This window comes from Bubalus bubalis, chromosome 10 (assembly GCF_019923935.1).
Source record: "Bubalus bubalis isolate 160015118507 breed Murrah chromosome 10, NDDB_SH_1, whole genome shotgun sequence".
Classification (NCBI taxonomy): Eukaryota; Metazoa; Chordata; class Mammalia; order Artiodactyla; family Bovidae; genus Bubalus; species Bubalus bubalis.
The window spans coordinates 9,081,158-9,104,372 of NC_059166.1; the positions used below are offsets into that span (position 1 = coordinate 9,081,158).

The 23,215-nt window shown below is 52.4% G+C and overlaps 1 protein-coding gene across 4 annotated transcripts in view; it reads right to left on the bottom strand.

Annotated features, from left to right (window-relative positions):
* The window catches only part of TMEM181 (transmembrane protein 181), a 63,484-nt gene that overhangs the window by 6,507 nt on the left and 33,762 nt on the right, over positions 1 to 23,215 (bottom strand). For all 4 annotated transcript variants that reach the window (XM_025294332.3, XM_044924037.2, XM_044924038.2 and 1 more), the window contains exons 3-13: positions 19,020 to 19,075; positions 17,475 to 17,565; positions 16,143 to 16,264; positions 13,383 to 13,493; positions 7,798 to 7,878; positions 6,144 to 6,243; positions 5,566 to 5,696; positions 5,260 to 5,351; positions 3,976 to 4,033; positions 1,037 to 1,139; positions 442 to 493 (exon numbers count right to left, since the gene is read on the bottom strand). In XM_025294332.3, coding sequence (XP_025150117.1) covers positions 442 to 493; positions 1,037 to 1,139; positions 3,976 to 4,033; positions 5,260 to 5,351; positions 5,566 to 5,696; positions 6,144 to 6,243; positions 7,798 to 7,878; positions 13,383 to 13,493; positions 16,143 to 16,264; positions 17,475 to 17,565; positions 19,020 to 19,075 — 997 coding nt within the window. The remainder of the gene's footprint in view (positions 1 to 441; positions 494 to 1,036; positions 1,140 to 3,975; positions 4,034 to 5,259; positions 5,352 to 5,565; positions 5,697 to 6,143; positions 6,244 to 7,797; positions 7,879 to 13,382; positions 13,494 to 16,142; positions 16,265 to 17,474; positions 17,566 to 19,019; positions 19,076 to 23,215) is intronic.

Consider the following 23,215-nt stretch of genomic DNA (forward strand, 5'->3'; position numbering starts at 1 on the left):
CTGACGCCCACGTCTCTGCCGCTTGCACAACCGAGAACCGAGAGCGGAATGCAGACACTACGCTTCTCTCAGGGTTTCGATCTCGGGAGCAAGGACCTGGGATTCATTCAAAGACACGGCCTTCCACGCCTCCCTCAAGTGAGGTTCAGGGACCCCGACTGGAGGAACGCAAACAAAAACAACTCCTGCTCACAGACCCGTCCAAGCACAGCACCTAATCCTCTGACCTTCTAATCCTCTGACCCATGTTCTCCTGCGCCTGCTGCTTCCACAATCCTGTCTCCCCGGGGCCCTGCCTGGCGGGGGAGGGGCCTCTGACCCTGCGGACACCTGGCGAGGAGCACCCTAAAACTAACCCCATAGAAGGGGACAAAAGATACTCGGGAGCGTAGAACAAAAACTCACATTTGCTTCTTTCAAGCAATAAAGTCTCCTTCTTACCTGATGACGAGCACGACAAAAGTCAACGCAGTCAAGAATTTTAACCTGAGATCTGAAAGAGAAATACACACACGCTTCTTAAATCACCACACTGGAATTAAAATCCACTCACTCCAGAGATCTTAAAGATGAAAAGAAAGCCAAACTCTCCGAACAAAACGCCCTCCCATCTGGACTCCACTGTTAGTACCTGACGCCCAGGAAGACACGCTGTCCCAGCTCCCCGAGTCTGGAAGGGCGCCCAGTGAGTCCGTGGCCATTACTAGTTGGTTGTCACAGACTGGGGGGCAGGACCCTATGAGATCAGGTGACTTGCCTCGATTCAAAAAGAAGGAAACCCCCACCCCTGCCGCCTCGCCCGGAAGGTGTGATTCCAGAAGGATCCAGGCAGCTCCAACAGCCACACACATGGCCCCCCGGGGCCCCAGCTGACCTTCGCCCTCACTGGGCTCCCTCCTGCCCTCGTCTGAGGCACTGTCCACGTGGCCCAGTCACCCTGGCAGCCCTGCCGAGGTTCCCCCCGGCCCGAAGGTGCCCGCCTCCCCGACCTGGCGGGCGGCCCTGCACCAGGGGTGGACGACCAGCACTCACTCACCTATGTAAGGCATGTGACCCAGCTCGGAGCAGGCCCGCACGATCAAGAACAAAAGGTATAAGATGTACACGGCGGCCACCACCATGAAGAAAACCTTCATTCCCTGGCAGGAAACAAGACGGGCCCTTGAACACCCATGGGGTCTCAAGGGCGGTCTTGCCCTCGGACGCCACAAGTGGGAAAGCCAGGCCTTTCTAAAAGGACCCGGAGTCGAGAGTCACTGCCGCGAGCGGCACAAGGACATGCGGACTCTCCTCGTGCGGCACAGGCGGCCTGCTCACCCAGGGGCGCACCCCGGTCCCCGCTCATCAGACGAGCAAACGCCTCCCTGGCGCATGGGCAGCTCTGGGCCTGGGGCCCGGAACGTACTAGGTGCTCAGAAAACGTGGTGGCTCCCGCTTGCCCCTCCCCGGGGTGAGGGCCTGGCTCCCTGCCCTGCTCGGGAAGATCGCGACGTGGGTCCGGCCCAGATCTCAGCTTCTCTGGACCTCGGTTTTCTTCTGAGGACCGAGGGGACTGAACCAGACCATCTAGAAGACTCTAGGTTCTGCGGCCCTGAGGCAGGGAACGCAGGACGACTCATCTACGCTCGGGAGCTGTGACAACAAAGCTGGCTGACGAAGGCCAGGCCCCACGGGGCTGGGTGCGTGGAGCCCCGCCTCCTGCAGAACCTCCGCGAGAGTGAAGCCGCCTCTGCTTCTGACACCCCCAACCCCCTCCTCCCGCCCCGGCACTTCCTTCTCAGAGCCAGGACTGCCCCGCACAGTCAGCAGACACAGGGTCTCCTCTGCCTCCTCGGAGGCTGTGACTTCGGCCTGGGCTCGGTTTTCTTGTCTGTAAACAAAAAGGATTTCACGGCCTCCATCCTGGGCCCCTTCAGCTATCTCCCTAGAAGCCCGTGATTTCAAGGGTTTCCTTTAGTAACAGGACTAGACTGCTCAGTCTGTCCTTCCTGTGAGGACTTCCGAGCCCTTGGCCTCCCTAACTGCCAGGCTGAGGCAGGGACAAGTGACCAGAGCCGCGGTGACCCTGCCGTGCCGGAGCCCGGCCCAGCGCTTCACCCTCCTTCTCTCTCTCAATCCTCACGACGACTCAAGGGAAGATCCCATCACTGCCCATCGCACAGACGACAAAGGGGGAGGAGGGAGCGGCGGCCGTGGCCCAGGACTGTGGGCTTCACCCGCGGGCCCGGGGAGCCTTGCCGGAGCACAGGACCGGCCTGTGACCTCGGGCAGGACGGGATTGTGACCTTGGGCAGGACTGCCTGCCCCACGTCCTCCTGTGAGAAGTGAGCAGTGACCGTACCAGACAGAAACTCCCTAACTGTAGATTAGCATCAGTTCAGTTCAGTCGCTTAGTCATGTCCGACTCTTTACAACCCCATGGACTGCAGCACACCAGGCCTCCCTGTCCATCACCGACTCCTGGAGTTTACTCAAACTCATGTCCTTTGAGTTGGTGATGCCATCCCACCACCTCATCCTCTGTCGTCCCCTTTTCCTGCCGCCTTTGATCTTTGCCGGCATCAGGGTCTTTTCAAATGAGTAGCCTGGAAGGTACAAACTCGACCAGCAGTGTCAAATGTCATCTGTCACCAGGGCTGAGAATCTGACAAGGTGTCAGAGCAGCTCCTTCCTCCCCCTTTCTTAGTGTCTCCACCCCAGAGGGGCTGCCCCGAGGCCTCACCGCTCAGGAGACACAGCTGAGAGCCTTCCTGGGGCGTCCAGATTCCCCAAGGGTCCGCCCCGCCCCATCACAGCCCGGGGACAGTGTCTCCCCAGTCTGGCCCAGGACACCTCCCCCTCCTCTGCAGCTCCAGGGGCACCCCGCCCTGCAAACCTACGATAGCATCCCAGGGCTAATTCAAGGACAAAGAGAGAGGACAAAACACAAATAAAGACACCACCTCCCCCCGGTAACGGGGGCCTGCGGTCCACAAGGACGCACCTGGTGGGCCCCTGCACGCTGCAACACTGGTCTCTATTTCCCACGCCTTCTCTCCCTCACAAGGTCACATATCCTTTGAGAGCAGAGGTTATGATGTGCTGTTCCTAAGGCACACACTGACGACTTCAGAACTCCTCAGACTCACAAGCAGTGGAGCGGAGAGGCTATGGGCACTCCGCTGCCCGAGTCCAGTTAAGGATCAGCGCTGGCACCAATCCCTGTGACACGTCTGTCTCAACCGCTTTTCGACATGGTATCATCATTCACTACACTTCTCTCCTTTCAGACAGCAGTTTCCACAAAGAACCACAGACTTGACCACCCTCTGCAAAGCTGCACGGGGAAATGCCGGAAGGTCACCTGGGGTCAGGATTCAGCTCTGGGGCTCGCCCTGCCCGGGGACAGGACTCCCAGACCACCCAGCAGGTGCCCGGGTGCCCTTCAGCCCCAGGCACCTCCACACTGCAGAAGCTGCACCAGGATGGGCTGCCCATGAGGCACCTACATATCCCGGGCCTCGAGAGGAGGCCACACTCAGGGCTGGCTGTCATTTGCGTTAAATAAAGACACTGGAATCCACCTTCCCAAAGTGCGAAAAATTTCAGGACTGAGACAGCGCAGCATCACCTGGAGGGCCAGGCCCTGGGGCTGTAGGGCTCACGGGCTCACGAAGCCAGTCCCACTCCGCTTCAGAGAACCAAGTGAACAAAATGTTTCCTTAACTGTTCTACAATGTTCCTAGAAATCGGCACAACCTCTGTGCCCTGGCGCTTCAACCATAAACCAAGGACGGGGAGTGACAACGCAGGGTTTCTTTTTCCTACTATTCAAACACATTTCCCCCAGTTTTCCACCCATGACCTTTCTATGGCCCTTGTCAAATAACCAGTTAGCCAGCTTGTGTCAACAGCACAATTTAAGTTAAAAAATTGAGTCATTTTTTAAAACAGCAGTTAAAAAAAAAATCTGCAGGTTTCACTAACAATCCTTACCTGAAAATTTCCTGTGTCAACTCGATACTGGTACATTGGATCATGTAATTCATTGACTCTAAAGATACGATGTTACAAAAAAAAAAAAAAAGCCATAGATTAATAACTAGTTTATTTTATACTTTCTCTCACTTGGCTTTTTAAAAAACTTACTAATATAATCTATTCACTGACCAACCATAAAAGATTTTTGAAAAGTAAACCTTGGTTTATGAGAAATCTCGAATTACCTACTGAACAGGAGTATAACACGACTCAACGGCCCACAGTCCTCAGTGTTGTAAAGTACAGTAATTTTCATTAAGAGAATCTCTATCCTATTTCAACTTTGAGACTGATTTTCAATGGCACCCCACTCCAGTACTCTTGCTTGGAAAATCCCATGGATGGAGGAGCCTGGTAGGCTGCAGTCCATGGGGTCGTGAAGAGTCGGACACGACTGAGCGACTTCACTTTCACGGCACCCTGTCTATGGCATGCACAACACCAGCACACAGATGAGCATCCGAAGACAGCAATGCGCACAGCCGCTCGGCCTGTGTCCGACTCTCTGAGACCCCATGGACCGCAGCCCGCCAGGCTCCTCTATCCGTGGGATCTTCCAGGCAAGAATACTGGGGTGGGTGGCCATGCCCTCCTCCAGGGAAAGACAGCAAGAAAGGTAAATATAAACTTCCACGAAACTCATTTCAAAATGACACTGGTCACTGAGATGACAGGTGGGCGGGGACAGAAGTGGATATGAACTAAGTCCTGCCATTATTGTGCCAAGAAATGAGATGTGCCAGCTTCCAAAATCATATCCCTGAGATGGAACGAGTTTCTGCAGAAAATTCTGTTTGGGTGAATCAGGCTGTTCTGTGCAGTGCCTTTTTACTGACAGACAGAAATATTAAAGATCAACTCTGGGAGCTGGTGTAAGGACGGGAAGGTTTACAGACACAAACCAAAGGAGAGAATCAAAACATCTGGGGACAGTGGCAAGCCAGGAGCCAAATGGAGCATCATCCCTACAAATGAAGCCTCTGCCTCTCGGAAAGAGATATCTGAAATGACGTGGTCTTTTTCCTTTTCCTCCCGAGACTAGAAGAATCATGTATATATACCTCTACATACTGTTCAAGCAAAACTGAACCCTCAGCGCAAGTCACACGAGCAAGCCTTGAAACCCTGGGTGACAGAGTCCCTTCTGGATGAGCTCACAGAACACGGTCAACTCTGAGTCTGCCCACCTTGTTCAATGCTCGCCAAGACTGCGGTTTCACGCAGAAGAAAGTTACTCACGTCTGCCATATTCCTAGGGTAACGGAAGCCAACCACAGTAGTCCAACAATGAAGAATTTAGGCAAATAGAAAGTCAAACACTTTCTTTCTCCCTTTGAAAAAAAAAAAAGTAAAAAATAGAGAAGTTTGTAATCCTTGCAAACCATTACCCCCTCACAGACCACACTGGATCATAGATACTCAGATCATGTCCACACGGCACGCATCTTCTGTGGACTGTGAAGCTGACGACAGGTTCTCAAGGCCGAGTCCACCTCAGGACCGTCGCCAGTGTCTGGAGCGGAAAGGTCAGCACCGAGGGCTCACCTGCACCCGGATCCCATGGTACACGCACAGCCAGAAGAGCAGCAGGGCGCACAGGAACACAGACTGGAACAGGTCGTCCAGCATCCCCGGGAACCAGCTGTTCACCAGGAAGGACAGGGGGAAGAACGGGTCTAGAAGGCAAGAAGCAGGCAGGCCTGATGAAGGCGGAACCAGCGGGCGCCCAAGCCACGGGAGGGCAGGGCTCAGGACGGCTTTCTCCCCGGTCAGAGCCTGGGGGGATGGTAGTGAACTAAAGGCTGTCTTGTTTTGCAAACTGAAAAGCCACTGAACAGATTGCTCTGGGGATGACTGCAGAGCTCCGTCTGCTCCCGCCAGCTGCAGCTCTGGAAGGAAACGCTTTCTGGGGCAGGGGACAGGGGCAGACAGCTGGGCTCCCACCCTCAGCCAAGTCCTCCAAGTGGGGGGTGGGGGGGAGTGCCCGCCCCTGCGAGTCCTGGGGCCACGTCCTCTGGCCACGTGGAGGCGCTCCTGCCCGTTCCCTGCTCAGGGCCCCATCGCCCCCGGGATGCCCTCCAGCTCTTGGCGTGGAGGGGGGCCGCACTGAAGGAAGGGCCTACCGTTGTAGAGCAGCAGCAGAGGCAAGAGGATGGACATCCACTTCTGCTCGATGCCCCAGTCTCGCATGGAGAACTTGCGGAGAGAGTGCGCGAACAGGCACTGCGAACCAGACCAGGCCCCGTCACCATCTCGGCCACCCCACGCGGCATCTCCTGACGGCTGTCGGCCCACATCGAAGGTCTGGAGCCAGCCCAGACCTGCTGCATTAACCCTGGGCTGAACCGAGACCGCCAGGGACAACCGGGCCTTTATCCCAGGACAGGGGTCAGACGAGGACGGTCACGGCCGTGACCACTCTGGCCTGGCCTCCTCCTGGGCAGGCTGCTTCTATCAGGAGGGACCGCCCAGGGCACAGGCCACATGCCCCCGAGGTGCGACTCACAGGGAAGAGCGGCTTCTGGGGGACACCAGGGCGCCTGGAGGAAAAGCCCCAGAATGAGGCTTACAGCCACGTCAGACGGCGTGCCTGTTTTCAAACACATGCCTGAAGGGGCCCGGCTCCTGGGAGAGGCTTCTTTACAGCCTTTAAAGCATCACACAGTTTGGGATTTCTAGGCCTGGCGTTGTTTCTTGTTTTTACTGTGATCTAACAGAAGCCAGTAATCTCCTAAGCAATTTGGACATCCTGGGTTGATGGTCCACCTCCCCGTCTGTCAGAATCAGGCCTGTTTCTCTCGTTTGAGAACACGGGGCCCCGGGGGCCAGTTCTTTGGGCCCCAGAGTCTGGCTGCAGAGCTGCAGGCAACAGGAATCCAAGAAATAGTGAGGTTCTCTGATCCGGGGTCGATGGCACTTTCCAACCTCCCTCCATCAGAGAGCTCCCGGGCGGGCAGGCCCTGGCCAAGCCCCCTCTCTCTGAGCTCTGTGGCCGGGTGCGGCCCTCCAGCCACTCCCAGGTCACCACCTCCTGGCACGTTCCTCCACATCCCCTGTGCCCTTCTGCAAGCGGTCAGTCTGCGAAGCAGCAAGTCCCTTGGGTGGCAGCTGGAGCAGCCACTGCTGCCAAGAGTAGACCATCTCCTGGACGTTGGCACGGGGCAGGCAGCTGACGGGGGCAAGACACCGCTCTGCAGGCCCCCTTCTCCTTCCTTCAGTTTTCAGATGCCCGCCCTCGCTGGAGGAGCACTGATGGGGCTGCTTGTATTTTATAACAGCAGCTTCAGATACTGGCTTCTGTAATCGCCCCCTCAAAGTCATGGTGCCCTTGTGGACAGACACCTCGGATCCCAAAGGAGCCCCGAGCCTGCACGTCCATCCCCTTATCCTGAAAAAAGCCCAAAGACTGAAAGGTCTGGTCCACTTCTCCAAATGTAAAAAACCCAAGAACCTGCTGAGTCAGCACTCAAAGAATGTCAAACAAGGCAGAACTCCTTCCGTCCAAGTTACATGACACTTGTCACTGAACACCCATGACAGCTCACTTGCTAGTCAGTCACCTGTATTTGCTATGGCAGTATTCAGAAGTCCTTACGAATGACACCACAGCGTTCCTGCAGCGCGGCGCCCGGGCAGAATACACAATATTTTGTACCATCAGGTCGGCCGACTGGATGGAGTGTCTCAGAGTTCAGATAAATCTCCCGCACTCTGACAACCAGAATTTATAAACTAACTCTGTCCTTGCTAGGATTCCATGAGGTGAACAGTACTTACAGTGACAATGAAGGTGAGCACCACAAAGACGAACCGGAACCAGATTTCCAAATGGGAAAACGCAGGGTCGTAAGTCTTCCACTAAAATGGAAAGCAGGAAAACAATCACATCCTTAACAATAGTCATCTCGAAATGTGAGACTACAGGGAATTTAAAATGTTCTCCTACACTTTCTGACATGTTCTAACACTTTAACACTTAGTACATTTTTATATTAAAGAACACATACTTTGTACCAAGAGTTGAAAATGGTTTTAAACGGTAACATACTAATGATGACTCTGGCGGATAAATTGTTCTATAATAATAATAGCATTTGGCTTTTAAATCTCACATCAAGGATTGATCAATGCTATCAATCTCTTTATTAGAAAAAGCCAACAGTGGGCAGGGGGTGGGAGAGACAGAAAAAGCCATGCTTTCTATTCAAAGAAAAAAAATAGTTTTAAAAATGCAAAAGATGTGAGTAGGTATGATGGTCTAAAAGACACTAAGTGAAACAGAAATATGAATCTGACACAAGAAAACACTGGAATTACAGCCGCCAGTTCTCGTGCTGAGCAGTCTCACTCACGTCAAGTCTGCGGCTACCAGGCCAAGGAAGGGGCCCTGTGTGCTGATGGCGGGCGGAAGGCAGCCCTTCCCACCCCGCTCAGCAGCCAGGTTCATACCCAGACCCCAGGACACGCGGTGCACCGCGCCAGGAAGGACCATCATGTCCGTGCTGAATTAAGATCAGCTGAACGATGTAAAAACTGTGACAGAGCCACAATCGAGTGAAAGACTCAGATTTCCCTCACCTGCCTGCAACGTTAAATCACACACACACACACACACACACACACACACACACAGGACACGAAGCAGTGAGGGCCATGAGGGCCCGCTCAGGGGGGAGGGGCGCACCCTCGGGTCGCCCCACACTGTGCAGGAAGCCAAGCCGAGCCTGCGGTCTCCCTGAGTTGTGAACACCCTGCGGTGAGGGCAGGGACAGAGCTCACCAGTCTCACCAGTCATGACTCACGGGGCAGAGCACTGAGAGCACAGAGCTAGCTCCAGACACCTGCCAAGGTCGTGCCCCCACACCTTCAGCCAAATGTTGATCTGCGTGTGAGTGTGGATAATCCACCCAAGGCCGGGAAATCCCCGAAAGGAGCCCTGGCACGCTCACAGGGCCAGTCACAGCGCCTGCTCCACGGGCAGGATCCCTGGCACGCATGCAGGGCCTGCACAGCGCCTGCTCCACGGGCAGGATCCCTGGCACGCACGCAGGGCCTGCACAGCGCCTGCTCCACGGGCAGGATCCCTGGCACGCACGCAGGGCCAGCACAGCGCCTGCTCCACGGGCAGCAGGAACACACACAGGGGTCTGTGGAGCGCACTGCCAGCACGTTTTTTCTCGGCAGTGGGGCAACATCAGCCTTACACTTGGTGCTGCTCTGCTCCCACCAAGCAGAGTTTAAAATCCAGGCCTGAAGAGATCATTACCACGTCCTGGACAGAGCTCAGCGATGTTCATGAGAGTACAGAAGTCCAGCAATCATAAGGTCTGGCATTGAATCAAAAATACGAGACGTGTAAAAAAGCAAGAAAATACGAAACACGATAAGAAAGAAAGTGATCCATCAAAATGACCCAGAAATCACAGAGGATGGAACTGGCAGATAAGGACTTCAGGCAGCGAGAGGAGCGTGAGGCCGAGACCGGGAGGCCGATCAACAGCAGATGAGACATCGCAGAGGGTGTAAACGTGAACACACAGCAAAAGAATTGACTTAACACGAAACAGAAAAAATGCACAGAGCACCAGTAAGCTCTGAGACAACTTCAGGCGGCTGAGAAGATGTATTAATGTATCTGGAGTCCTCGGATTTCTATTGACGGGAAGAAGGCAGGAGGATAGAAAAAATATTTGAAGAAACAGTGGCCAGAATTTTCCCAGATTTGATGAAAACTATAAACTCACAAATCCAAGAAGCTCAACTGTACTCTAAGGACAAGAAACAGGAAGAAAAGTACGCCAAGGAACACCATAATCAAACTGTTTAAGGAGAAAAAAATCTTAAAATGAGGGTAGGGGATGGGTAAACGGGAGGAAAACCATTATAGAGGACAAACATAGGATGAGAGATTTCTTGTCAAAAAACACAAGCCAGAAGACCAATATTTTCAAAGTATTGTAAATCAACACAGTACCACTGCACGCCTATCGTTGCTGTCGTTCAGTCGCTCAGTTGTGTCTGATTCTTTGTGACCCTGTGGACTGTAGCCCGCCGGGCTCCTCTGTCCAAGGCATTCTCCAGGCAAGAACACTGGAGTGGGTTGCCATTTCCTCCTCCAGGAGATCTTCCCAACTGATGGACTGAATCTCCTGCATTGGCAGGTGGATTCTTCACTGCTGAGCCATGGTGGGAACCACACACCTATCAGAACAGCCAAAATGACAAAGACTGACCTACCGAGCGTGGATGAGACGAGATGTGAAACAGCTGGAACTCTCGCAGGCGCTGACCGACACGTGAGACAATACGGCCGCCGTGAACCCAGCGTGTCTTCGTCAGTGACACGGGCGCTGCCACACGCGTCGGCAGCCCATTCCTACGCACCCAAGGGAAGTGAGAGCGCACATCCATGCGGAGGTCTGGACACGGGGGTTCACAGCGGCTCTGCAACAGCCCCGATCTGCAAACAATGCAGACAGCCACGAGCAGGGGATCGGATAAACCAACTGTGCTGCCTTCACACGGGGATTATCACCCAGCAGCACAAAGGGATAAACTAGTGAGCACCCACCACCATCAAGCAGTGTCCGGGTAATTACGCCGAGTGCAAGAACTCACACCTGTCGTATGATTCCACTTATATAAAATTCTAAAAAAATACAAATGAGTCTGCAATGCAAGCAGAACTATTAACAATTGATGTTAATAGAAAAGTGGAAATCACGGTGATTAAGAACATATGAATTGTGACATCGGAGATCCGGGTTCAAACTCCAGCTTTTCCATTTCCCAGTTGGGCAGTTTACTTAATTACATTAAACCTCAGATTTCGCTTCCATAAAGCAACTGCTCTGTAGAAATATCGTAACATTTAAGTAAGCTGATGCACAGAATAAGTTTAGTGCAGACCCTGGCAAAGAGCAAAAGCTCAGCAAATAACAGCAGCTATAATAAATCCAAAATAATACAGCTACTGCGATGATTGCTTAAGAGAAAATGTAAACAGGTACAAAAGTTAAAAGGGAAGAATCACAATCAAAGACAAACCAAACAGTGACCCAAACCCAAATGACAGGGTTGGGTGAGCTAAATCCGGGGCGGGGTCGGGGGGCGGGACCCTGCTGTGCTGTGCGCTTTGGTAAAAGGCTCTTAAGCGGGTGATGTTCAGACAGACGACGGAAAGGAGAGACCCCTCGTTGGGGAAACACGGTGCTCTCTCCTTTCCCTCTTCTCCAATCAGAAGGATGCAAACAGCAAGGTCTAAAGCACAGATGTTATCACAGGACGAGAGCAAAGTGCACCTGAGCTCGGACATTGGTCTCCAGGCCCTATCTGAGTTCAACTTCTGCCTCATGAACTCCACGACGCAGGAAGAAAGCTGATTGGATTTTCTGAGGACAAAGTTCGAGAAAATCAGTCACACAACAAAAAACAGAATCCAGATTCAAACTCAAAGGTCAGGAGAGGCTGGGGCAGAAAGAACACTGAGAAGAAATTTCAGAGCAGAGTGTAATGTCTGAGCAGCATCTGAACTGTTAGAAACCAACCAGAGGCTGGAACAAAGGAGACCAGGCTGACTTGGGGCCAAGGGGAGAAAACCCAGAGTCCGAGGGATCCGTAAGGGAAGAAAAGAAAGATCCTCGGAGGGGATGAGACAGCCATCTTCAAACACCTGAGCGCGCAGAGACAGACAAAGAATAAACTCGCTCTGTGTGGTCAGAGACGACATGAACAAAAGCAGTGTGACTGTGACCACGGCCGCCATCTGTCAGCACACAAAACGAGCAGGCGCTGGGCACGGCCCCAAGCCCAGCCGACGTCCAGAGGCCTCCAGGCAACGGGGGAACCGCAGAGGCGGGAAGGCACCTAAGGGTGCAGGAGGCGCCCACACACCTCTCAGTGAACGGGACCCGGTCATCCAAATAAAAATCTGTCTATAAACACTAACGGGCTTCCCCTGTGGCTCAGCTGGTAAAGAATCCTCCTGCAATGTGGGAGACCTGGGTTCGATCTGTGGGTTGGGATGATTCCCTGAAGAAGGGAAAGGCTACCCACTCCAGTATTCTGACCTGGAGAATTCCACGGACTGTAGAGTCCATGGGGTTGCAAAGAGTCGGTCACGACTGAGGGAGTTCACTTTCACTGTACATACTCGCAGCAGTGTTATTCCTAGCAGCTGAAGGATGGAAACAACCCGAATGCCCGTCCACTGATGCCTGGGTACATGAGAGGTGGCACACACACACAGTGAAACAGCATTCGGCAAAGGAGGAATGAAGTGCTTATGCCAGCAAAGCACAGACGAACTCTTGAAAACACGGCTCAGCGAAAGAAGTCGTTCATGGAAGAGCATGAAGGGCATGATTCTGCTCGTATGAAATGTCCACAAGAGGCAATCCATACAGACAGACGGCGGACGGGTGACTGCGGGGCTGGGGGAAGGGAAGCGGGGGCCAACCGCTCACAGGCTGCGTTTGTGTCGTGTGAATTACTGTGTCGCATGAATACATCACAGAACAGCGCGATTCGAGAAAGGAGCCCACTGGCACCCTCATTCAACAGTCACAGCTGTTGAGAAGTAGCTGTTTTACGACAAGAGACAAAAAGCAGAAGCAATGGTGGCACCGGGATCTGAACCCAGCTCTTCTGTCTGGTCTAAGACCCGCGTTCTCGGTCACCATGCTGATTATTCTGACTCCCAACGTGCAGAGGGGACAAGGAGGCTGATGTCAGCTGGGCGAGAGACAGGGAAGTCTAACCATCAGAGCTTCCCAGGTGGTGCTAGTGGTAAAGAACCCGTCTGCCAGTGCAGGAGACCTAAGAAACGGGGGTTCGACCCCTGGGTCGGGAAGACCCTCTGGAGGAGGGCATGGCAACCCACTGCAGCCTTCTTGCCTGGAGAATCCTGTGGACAGAGGAGCCTGGTGGGCTTCAGTCCATAGGGTCACAGAGAGTCAGGCACGGCTGAGTGACTCAGCACACAAAACCATCAAAGCTGTGCAATTCGGGGCACACCTGAGAGCAGGGACCCCTCCCAGAGGTCAGCCGGGTCTAAGTCCACTCAGGCCTGGAGGCGGCGGCCCCGCCTTCCCCAGAGGACTCCCCCAGTACCTTCCAACTGCAAGGCTACTCTTGCTAAGTCTCAGGACACCACGGTCTTCCAATTCCACGCTGATTCAAGCTATTCTTCACTCCATGTATACTTAATAAACTGGGTTTTTTAATAGTTCTTAGAATTGTACATGTCTTCCACCATCCAAAATAACACAATTTCGATGCTGTGATTTATTTCGGTCATTCCACAGAGAATGGGCGCTACGCAAACGAGCCATGGAAACGCTGTGCTCGGCCGGTGTACTTACGGTGAAGTTCATTTCCTTGATGGGCCGCTTCAGGTGTTCGAATCCCACAGTCACTGTATACTTAGTGTAATTCAGGTAGCTGAGGTGAGCCACGATGATTTCTGCACATTTCTGCAAATGCACAAGCAAGATCTGTGTCCTTAAAGCACACAAGACTCACTCTCCCCCAACTGACTCGTGAGGTGACCCATTCCAACCACAGAGGATCAGCACGGAGCATCTCCAGGGAGCTCGCCAGGAGCCCAGGGGAACTCAGATGCCAGCCAAAAGCAGTTCTTAGAAAGAAAGAAGCAAATGGACATATTTAGAAACAAATAACACGTGATTTACAATCATTAGACCTTCTCTACTTCATAGGATTCAAAATAGTACGTCACCTCGAGAATAGACTTCTGGTTGCCAACGGGCAGGGGAGGCATCAAAGAGCTGGACTAGGAGTTTGGGATTGGTAGAAGGAATGTTATTTGGGCTGCCCTGGTGGCTCAGACAGTAAAGAATCTGCCTACAACGCAGGAGATCCAGATTTGATCCCTGAGTCGGGAAGATTCCCCTGGAGAAGGAAACGGCAACCCACTCCAGTATTGTTGCCTGGAGAATCCCATGGACAGAGGAGCCTGGCAGGGTACAGCCCATGGGGATCACTATTATATATTGGATGGATCAACAACAAAGTCCTGCTGGGTAGCACAGGGAAGTATATTCAGTATCCTGATAAACCATAATGGAGAAGAACACGAAAAAGAATATACGTATGTATAGCTGAATCACTTTGCTGTACGGCAGAAGTTAACGCAACACTGTAAATCAACCGTACTTTCATAAACTTAAATGATAATATGTCACCTGAATAAAAAGGTGAGTTAATGCAACGTGAACCGACATTTTCACAAATACACTGGTGCAGGAGGCGCGCCAGCGAGGAGCGGCTCCTCAGGGCCCTCCGCCTGACCTTCCTTCCCCCGTGGCCCGTCTCTGCAGCCGCTGTAGGATGCACGGGGTGGATGAGGCGTTTCCCTTTTCTCCCCTGGCCTGTGGCTCCCACGCAGAGCCCCTGCAGTCTCCGTGGCGTACCCACGGACAGGCCAAGCCCCAAGTTTCGTCCTTTAGGATCAAGAACGGGCCTTCTCGGGTCTCCCCCAAGGATGTGGACGTGGACTCAGTGGCCAAGCCAGCCCGGGGCCACGAGGAACACGCAGGCTGCCCGGGGGCACCTGCTGGAGCCACGGCTCCAACTAGGGCTGAGTCACCTGCTGTTGGGCAAGGCTTCCGGAGCCCGGGATGTCCTGAAGACGGCAAGAGGGCAGCTGGCAGGGCGGGGAGCTGCCCTAGGGGACAGGAGAGGAGGCAGAGGAGGGGGGTGTGCAGTGTCTGCGGGGCGGAGAAGGCGGCTGCTGGGCTGGTGGTCCCCGCGGCCCCCACGCCCGCCGTCCCTCCTGTCCATCCAGTGTGGTAGTGGTGGGGGCGGGGGTACCCGGGCTCTCATGCCAGCAGGTACAGCTCCAGCTCTCGCTTCCTCGCCCACCTCAATCCTCACCGCTCTCCGCCAACCCCCAGGGAAGGCACGGCCCCCCAACTTTACAGATGAGGAAGACACATTTCAGAAACTGGCCCACTGTCCCCGCTAACACAGGGGACAAACGGAGGAGGAGGAGGGGGCCAGCTCCACGGCCCGGGCCTCCCCAGGGGACCCAGGGCAGGGCTTGGGCTCAGCTGAGCAGCAGACACTGCCTGAGTACACGGGGCAGGGTGCGCTGTCAGCTCTGCCTCCGGGAGGCCCGGTCTGCTCGGGTGGTGGTTCTGACCCGTCTCAGGACCGTCCAGCAGACATCGACACAGAAGGGCCAGAGCCAGGGCCGGCCTTGGACAGGACCACTCCCATCTGAACGCCTTCTCGCTAGGAAAGGCTCCCCAGCCTCTCCCGTTACTACCGGGAGGTGTGCATGGATGTCAAGGGCACAAACTTCGGAACAAAAGCGCCTGGGCTGAAGGCCTGGGGCTGTCGCTCACTCACCATCTATGTCATCCTGGGCCAGGGTCCCGCCCTCTCTAAGCCTCCGTTCCCCCTTCTACACAAGGGGGCTCTCGCGACAGTTCCTGCCCCCGGAATGCAATGAGACCACATGTGGAAAGCACCGCCACGGGGCCACTTCCTGATACTATAACCAGACGCGATCTCTCCGGGGCTCCCCGTGCTGTCCACGCCCCACCTTGACCTGTTAGGTTCCGACAGAGCCTCTGAACTATGGCAGGGCCTGCTTCCCACTCTTTGGGTTTTGACGGAACACGGTGCCCTACGGTGAGGGCTCCTTTCCCGCTGTGGACCCTCCCCTCTGCCAGCCCGGGGCCACAGGCTGCACCTGGGGCGGATGCTCAACAAAGGCGGGCCACTCCCATGAGGCCTGGCTCCCAGTGCCCCACGTGGGTTGGGATGTGCATCCCACAGCTGGGAACAACCCAAGGCCCGAGCGATCCAGACAGACCACAGACAGCAGCAAACCACCCTCACATGAGGCAGCGTGGCCATGCCAGACAGGCGGTGACACAGACAGTACAATCAGGCACCAGGGTGTGTGCTTGTGTGTGTGTGTGTGTGTGTGAGCACACGCGTGTGTGTGCATTTCTAAGAATCTATAAGGTCTTGGTGCATGGGTTGGGTGGGTCTTCCATGCCATCAGTGGCATTAGCTTCTTTACCTAAGAAAGTAGCTCCACCTGCAGGAATGCGGCAAGACTCCGCTGTGGACCGGTTACATGGACTCACCTCTGCACAGGTGAGCATCCGCGTCCGGTTGTGAACTTTGTTATGGATGAACTTGGTGGTCCCGTCCTGAGCTACACCATCAACCTTAACAGTCATGGTGAAGGTTGTCTGAATAGATGTTTCTACAGAAGAAGAATCCCGGTGTCAGAGTCCACAAGGGCTGGTCACACCAGCAGACACGCCCGCCTGCCTGGATGTGTGTCAGCCCAGGGAGGTCCCTCTGCGAGTGGGCAAAGCTGACACCCGCCAGCAGAGTCCAGCCCTCCCTCGAGGGTCTGCCTCTGACCCACCGCCAACCTTCATCTCACAAAAGGCCAAATTATTTCACGGCTGATAAAGTTATATTTTTTACTTTCCCATATACATTTTAATCTAACTTCATACCAAGATAAACATAAGTTTCTTATTTTTCTGATTATATAATCTCTTATTTTTCTGATTATATGCTCATTGTTAAAAAAACATCTAGGAATACAAATGCAAAGATATACATAAAGTATTAAACATATAATCCCACTGCCCAAGAAACTATGATTTCATGTTTGGGGCCATGCTTCCAGACGGTTTTCTAGACACACAAATGTGTAGTGCTATCGGATTTTTTAACGCTTTTTTAAAATGTTACAAAAAGGGGTTGATTTTTTATTCTAAGCATTTTTTTCCACTTAATTTACTGCAGTCATTGGGTTATCTTTCCAATTCTTTCAACTGAAGCACCTCTCTGAATCACAGCATGTAGAGAACGAGGTGGCGTATGCTCTCGGTTCTTGGGGAGCTGCCCTGGGTGGAGAGAGCGAGGTCATCGCCGATGGTGGGTCCTTTGGACAGGATCTCTCGGCCTTTGCACCATAAGTATTTTGAGGCCAGCTAATTCTTCACTGTGGGGAGTCTGTCCTGTGGCTGCAGGATGGTGAGCAGCATCTCTGGTCTCCACCCTCTGCTAGCAGCCCCTGCCCCCCAGCTGTGACAGCCATAATGTCACGGTGTCCCTGGATGCTGTCAAGTGTCCCTAGGGCACCGGGACCTAGTTTTCTCCCGGAAGCCCCTGGAGGAGGCTGCCGCTGGAGCATCCACAGCATGCAGGCTTTGAGCCACGCTGCCCAGCACCCCTGGGTGAGGCCTGGCACCCAGAGCATGACCAGTAGCCCTGAGGGCCTCCTGGGGCTTCCGGAGGGCGGCATTGTCACTTGCCCTGGAGGACATTTAGGTGGCTTCCAACTTGCTGGTATTAGAAAGAGTAATCACCATCATTATAATTCATCTTTGAGCAGTTGCTAGAAGATTTTAAAGCTCTTTGAACCTTAAATCATTCTAAAGTGTCAGGCTTCATACCTTTTGATTGATCCAACTCGACAATACATGTCAGCCATAGCTGCTGATTATATGTAGACAGTGGTTTGGAAAATATTTGAATTGGCTTTAGCTGAGGCAGAAAGAAACAGAAGTCAAGTAATCAGGGTGACTTTTTCAGCTGAGTCTCCAAATGCCTCATCTTAACATACAACATTCAAATTTACACAAAAGGTTGAAATGTTAGCTTTGGAAACAAAAACATGTAGTTTTCCTTTAGACAATATAAGTGAAATTCTGCCTTCCAGAAAAAGAATGGACTAACTTTCTCCTGCAGTTCACTTCTGATTCTCACCAACAACATCTAAGCAGGTGGTTTCTACCCTCTACAGCGTTGGGACAATATAACCACTTAAATAACAAGAAAAGGCCTCCTTGGAGGAAAAAAAAAAAAAAGATTAAAGTGCATAGGATGATGCAAATAATAAAATAACGAAGGATACCAATGAATATTTTCATATTCACAAGAATCATTTTTTTAGTATCAATATGCCAGGTGTGTCACTGACGTCTGTTATTTTCAGCTTTCATGGTCCTGGGAATAAAAATTAGAGGGGACCACATTGCCAAACAGTGAGAGATTTTACTTTCTCGGACTGCCAAATCACTGCAGATGGTGACTACAGCCATGAAGTTAAAAGATGCTTGCTCCTTGGAAGAAAAGCTATGATAAACCTAGACAGCGTATTAAAAAGCAGAGACATCACTTCATCCACAAAGGTCTCCAGAGACAAAGCTATGGTTTTTCCAGCCGTCATGTATGGATATGAAAATTGGACCATAAAGAAGGCTGAGCACCAAAGAATTGATGCTTTTGAACTGTGGTGTTGAAGAAGACTCTTGAGAGTCCCTTGGACTGCAAGGAGATCAGTCACTCCTAAGAAAATCAACCCTGAATATTCATTGGAAGGACGGATGCTGCTGCTGAAGCTCCAATACTTTGGCTCTTCAGCATAGAGCTGACTCACTGGAAAAGACCTTGATGATGGGAAAGACTAAAGGCAGGAGGAGTAGGGGATAACAGAGGATGAGATGGTTGGATGGCATCACCAACTCAATGGACATGAGTTTGAGCAGGCTCTGGGAGTTAGTGATGGACAGGGAAGCCTGGTGTGCTACAGTCCACGGGGTCGCAGAGTCGGATATGACTGAGTGACTGAAATGAAGGATTTTGAACAAAAAGTATGAAGAAAATTCCAATAAAGATTAAAAAAAAAAAAAAAAAGATTTGCACACGAGAGGAATCAGGATGAGCTAACCAGCCATTGGAAATGAACTGTGGCTCCCTAAGAGGTAACACCACCATCCTTTCTCAGCACTGAGGTCACAATTACAGCAGAAAAGGTAATTTTAGCAAATTAGGACCCAGAGGCCAGCAGCTGAAGTGGAGTAAGAAATGTGTGTTGCCTGAGAAGCAAGCTGCAGGGCAAGGGGGAGGTTGATCTTATTGACCCTCTAAGCAGGACCATTTCTTAGTGACTCAGAAATTTACAGGGCCCACCAGCTGCCACTTAGACCCAGTCTTACCTTTTTGCTATTATTTAGTGAAAAGTTAGCTGCAGAAGTCTGGATCACTTTGGGTCCTAAAGCATAACAGAGAAAGAAAAAGCAGGTTATAACTATATTGATAATTCATCTATTGATTTTTTTCCAAATGCCAAGAAAGTCTCATATATTATACAGAGGTAGGCTTTTTCCTGGTCTGTCTTTAGAGGCTATGTACGTACACACACACATATATACACACATACACATACATATGTATATAAATATATAAACATATGAACACAGACATGCAACATCTACTCTGCTGCACACGATGACCTCCCGACACCGGCGAGCAGAACGTGACAGCACACGACACACGGTTTCCACGGACTGCACGCGCAGTTCCCCTCCCCGCCCCCTCTCTCTGGGAAGGCTCTCTCTGCGGCGTGTGGGTTTAAGAAAGCACCAATGACACAGATATCGTCTACACAGTTTGTATAAAGACTTTTGCTAAAAAATTATATACCTTGATCCATTCACCCAATTAATCCAACCTTCCAAAAATATTAAACTGAGGATTTTAAGAAGGCATGACATATACTAATATATTCTCAAGGTTTTTATGAAATAACAGAGAATCAAGCTTCAAAGGATTTTACGCCGTGCTATTTCAGAGCTTTTCGGCCTTCAAAGAAGTCGTCAAAGGAAACCCTATAAACCTGATTCCACTCAGAACTGGATTGTGCTGTAGCAAACCCCTGGCCTGCCGGTGTTCCGGGCCATCCTGCGGCCACGTCCAGCCTGCTGCCAACCACCCTCTGCTTGGAGCAGGAGATGCCTGAGTTAACTCAACCGGGGCAGGAGCACCCTCTGGGGCGTGTCCATGAAGGCTGAGAGAGACAGGAAGGAGGTCAGCATCCACAGACAGGCTCATTTCAAAACGACTCACAATCCGAGTGCGCTCCTGCCTCAGGAAGTGAGGCAGTCTGGTCTCTCAGGAAGGGTTAAGAACTGGGAGTCAGGAGGTCTTGACTCGAGTCTCAGCTAAAGGCTCTCTGGATCGCATTCCCTCATCTGCAAAGCCCAATGGCTCCTCAGACGCTCCTAACTCTGAAATCCTGACAGCCTCACTCTAGAAAGTAACTTTCTTTGGCGTTAGTGGTACAGAACCTGCCTACCAATGCAGGAGACACAAGAGACACAGGTTCGATCCTTGTATTGGGAAGATCTCCTGGAGAAGTAAATGGCAACCCACTCCAGTATTCCTGCCTGGAAAATCCTATGGACAGAGGAGCCTGGTGGATTCTGGCCCATGGGATCGCTAAGCGTTAGACATGACTGAGCGACTGAGCACACATATCAACAGAAAGTCACTGGGAGTAGAGGGCTTGTGATGGCGATTTTGTATTTCCACTCGACTGGGCCCATGGTGCCCAGATACCTGGTGAAACATTACTCTGGGCATGTCTGTGAGGGTGTTTCTGGATAAGACCACCTTCTCAATCAGCAGACCAAGTAAAGCAGGCTGCCCTCCCGGTGTGGGTGGGCCTTGTCAGAACGGTGAAGTCCTGGACACAGCAAAAGCAGAGTCAGGGAGGATTCACTCTCTTCTCTGTCCTCAGCTGGTAACATGAGCCCTCACCCCTCTTCAGACAAGGAACTACGTTGTCGGCTCTCCTGGGCCTCCAGCTTGCTGACTGTGGAAGCTCTCAGCCCCCATAGTCACGAGAGCCAAGGCCTTATGATAAAGTATCCCTCTCTCATCTCTGTCCGCCTTCTGTAGCTCCCACTGATTCAGCTTCTCTGGGGAACCCTGACTCACACAGATTCTGGTACCGAGAGTGGTACCCTAGGATCAGCAGGGAGAGGGTGAGTTTTCTACACTGGCTCTGGGGTTTCTGGAATTGATTCTCTAATCTGATTAAAGATGCTAACGACTGTGTGTCCAGTAGTAAAATGAGCACTGATGGTCCAGGAACATATGCAAAATATTTTCATTAGATACTCCTAATCAGCCATTTATTACAAGGAGCAAGGAGTTAAGCGACTCTGTTTAGGGATACTTCAGAACATTCTTGGAAAACTAACAAACATAATGCAGATGGCGGGTTGCTCCTAATGTCACTGGACAAGGTGGTGAGAGACAAGGATGAGTTCAGGGACGTGAATTCTCAGCTCAAGGGCCGCATGCCTGATCTGAAAGCGCCTGTGTGGGCCCTGACGGAGACCCTTATTTCCTATGGTCACAGGGCTGAGACTTCTTATCACACTAGAATCTCATCCTGCAACTGGCTGAATTACAACCCTGCTGAGCAGCCAGCCTCGCAGGAAGCCTCCCTGCTGAAGTGACCACGCTGACCGTGAGTGAACAGGAGCCTGTTCCGGGGACACGTGGAAAGGTCCTGATGAAGCTGGGCACACTAAATTCCCACGAGTCCTTTCCCAGTGGGACGCTCTCCCCATTCCCCTTGGAAGGGGCCTTCCTGGCTCCTCTTGACGGACCAGCCCTGCCCCGCCTAAGCAATCAGGGATAGCTCCTCGGAGGCAGTGGCCACGCAGGACCACACCGTTTCTCCACATGACCCGCCCCCTTCACCTCGAGACCTGTAACTAGACTCGCATCCCAGCAGGCCCCAGAGGGGAAGCACAGGACCTGTGAGGATGCGCGCTGCGTGCCTGAAGAACGGCCTCAGTTTCCTGATTTATGCAGACAGAAACCCAGGGAACACGGTGTGCGATGACGGTGGAAGGAACGGGAAGCCGTCTCAGGCCCATCGGATGGATATGGGTTCACTAAGCAGAGATTCTGCACTGAAAAGCTGCAGCTCAGGAGTCAGAAAGGGCTCCCAGGGTTTGACTGGGTGGTTGGCTAAAACAGGGACCCAAAGGTGGTTCCAGTGAATGAATCAGAAATGCTGCACCTGCCCAGGTTTAGTGTATGGTGGGGGGGAGCCACAGACTTAGGGAGTGGGATTGCTAGGGTGGATCTGTCATTTAAGACCTACTGGAAGAGTCCAGAAGACACGCCTTTCACCACTGCTGTGAGAAATACATTTGTGAGGGGAGCCCCGAGCATCCTTAAAGGGCGCTATGATTGTCCTGCTCTGCAGGCTGGGCCTTACCATGGGAACTATGGCCCCCAAGCTGGGAAACAAGATGCAGGGGCAGGAGCTGGATCCCAGGGGTGGCGGGGCCACGAGGTGACACCAACTGCCAAAGGCATGGTGGGCGTGCTCACTGTGATGGACAGCAGAGTCCTGGCAGTCAGACAATCTGATTCCCACAGACCTATGGCATTAGCTAACTGATCGTGGTGGTCCCAGACGTGAAATACACAGGAAGCCTAACAAGTCCTTACTTGATCTGCATAAGCAGGAAAGTTCAAGTCAAGCGTACAAAGGTCTAACGTACGTCATAAATACAGAGAACCATAACCCATCAGTAGTTTCCAAATACGAGCCAGTTTACAGACCCAAAGGCCCTTGAACAAAGGGAAGGTTGGGTCCCCTTAAGAAAGCACCCCAGTACACCGCCAAACACTTGTACCGTCAGTCATTCTCCCAGAGGAACCTCTGGTCTTCTACTAGGACAAGTGCACTGGGGAAAATCAGATCATTAATTTGGGGAACTGCTGGACACTGGCTCTGAACTGATGCTGATTTTAAGTTTTAAGAGACTCAAAATTCCGCTGTGGTCCACCGGAGTAGGGACCTATGGAGGCCAGGTGATCAATGGGATTTTAGCTCAGGTATGCGTCATAATGGGCCCAGCGGGTCCCCAAACCCTTCCTACGGTTAATTTCCCAGTTCCAGAATCCATAATTTGAATAGATAAACCCAGCAGCTGTCAGAGCCTGCATACTGCCCACCCGCCTCCCGCCCCGCTCTCCATGGTTACCTCATCCCATGCTCACCGCTCTCACCCCTTCCCCAGAATCTGCTGCACCGGAACCAGTTAAATGGCCCATCTCCTCCATCAAACAGCATGTTCTGGATTCCCCAACGCCCAGGGCAGGTCCCAGAGCAAAACAGACTCTTCCAACACACAGAACAGGGTCAAGGCCGCCCAGCGCTGCCAAGCTGAGTGTAGGCCTTGGCTGCTGTGAAGGGCAAGACCAGGGTCACCCCTCTGTGCATCACCCTCTGTAATGGGGTCATCAGGGGCTGAGAGCAAGTGGGGTACAGCTAAGCTGAGCTGAATGGCACTGCACCAAGGTAACTATAGATGCTAAGGAG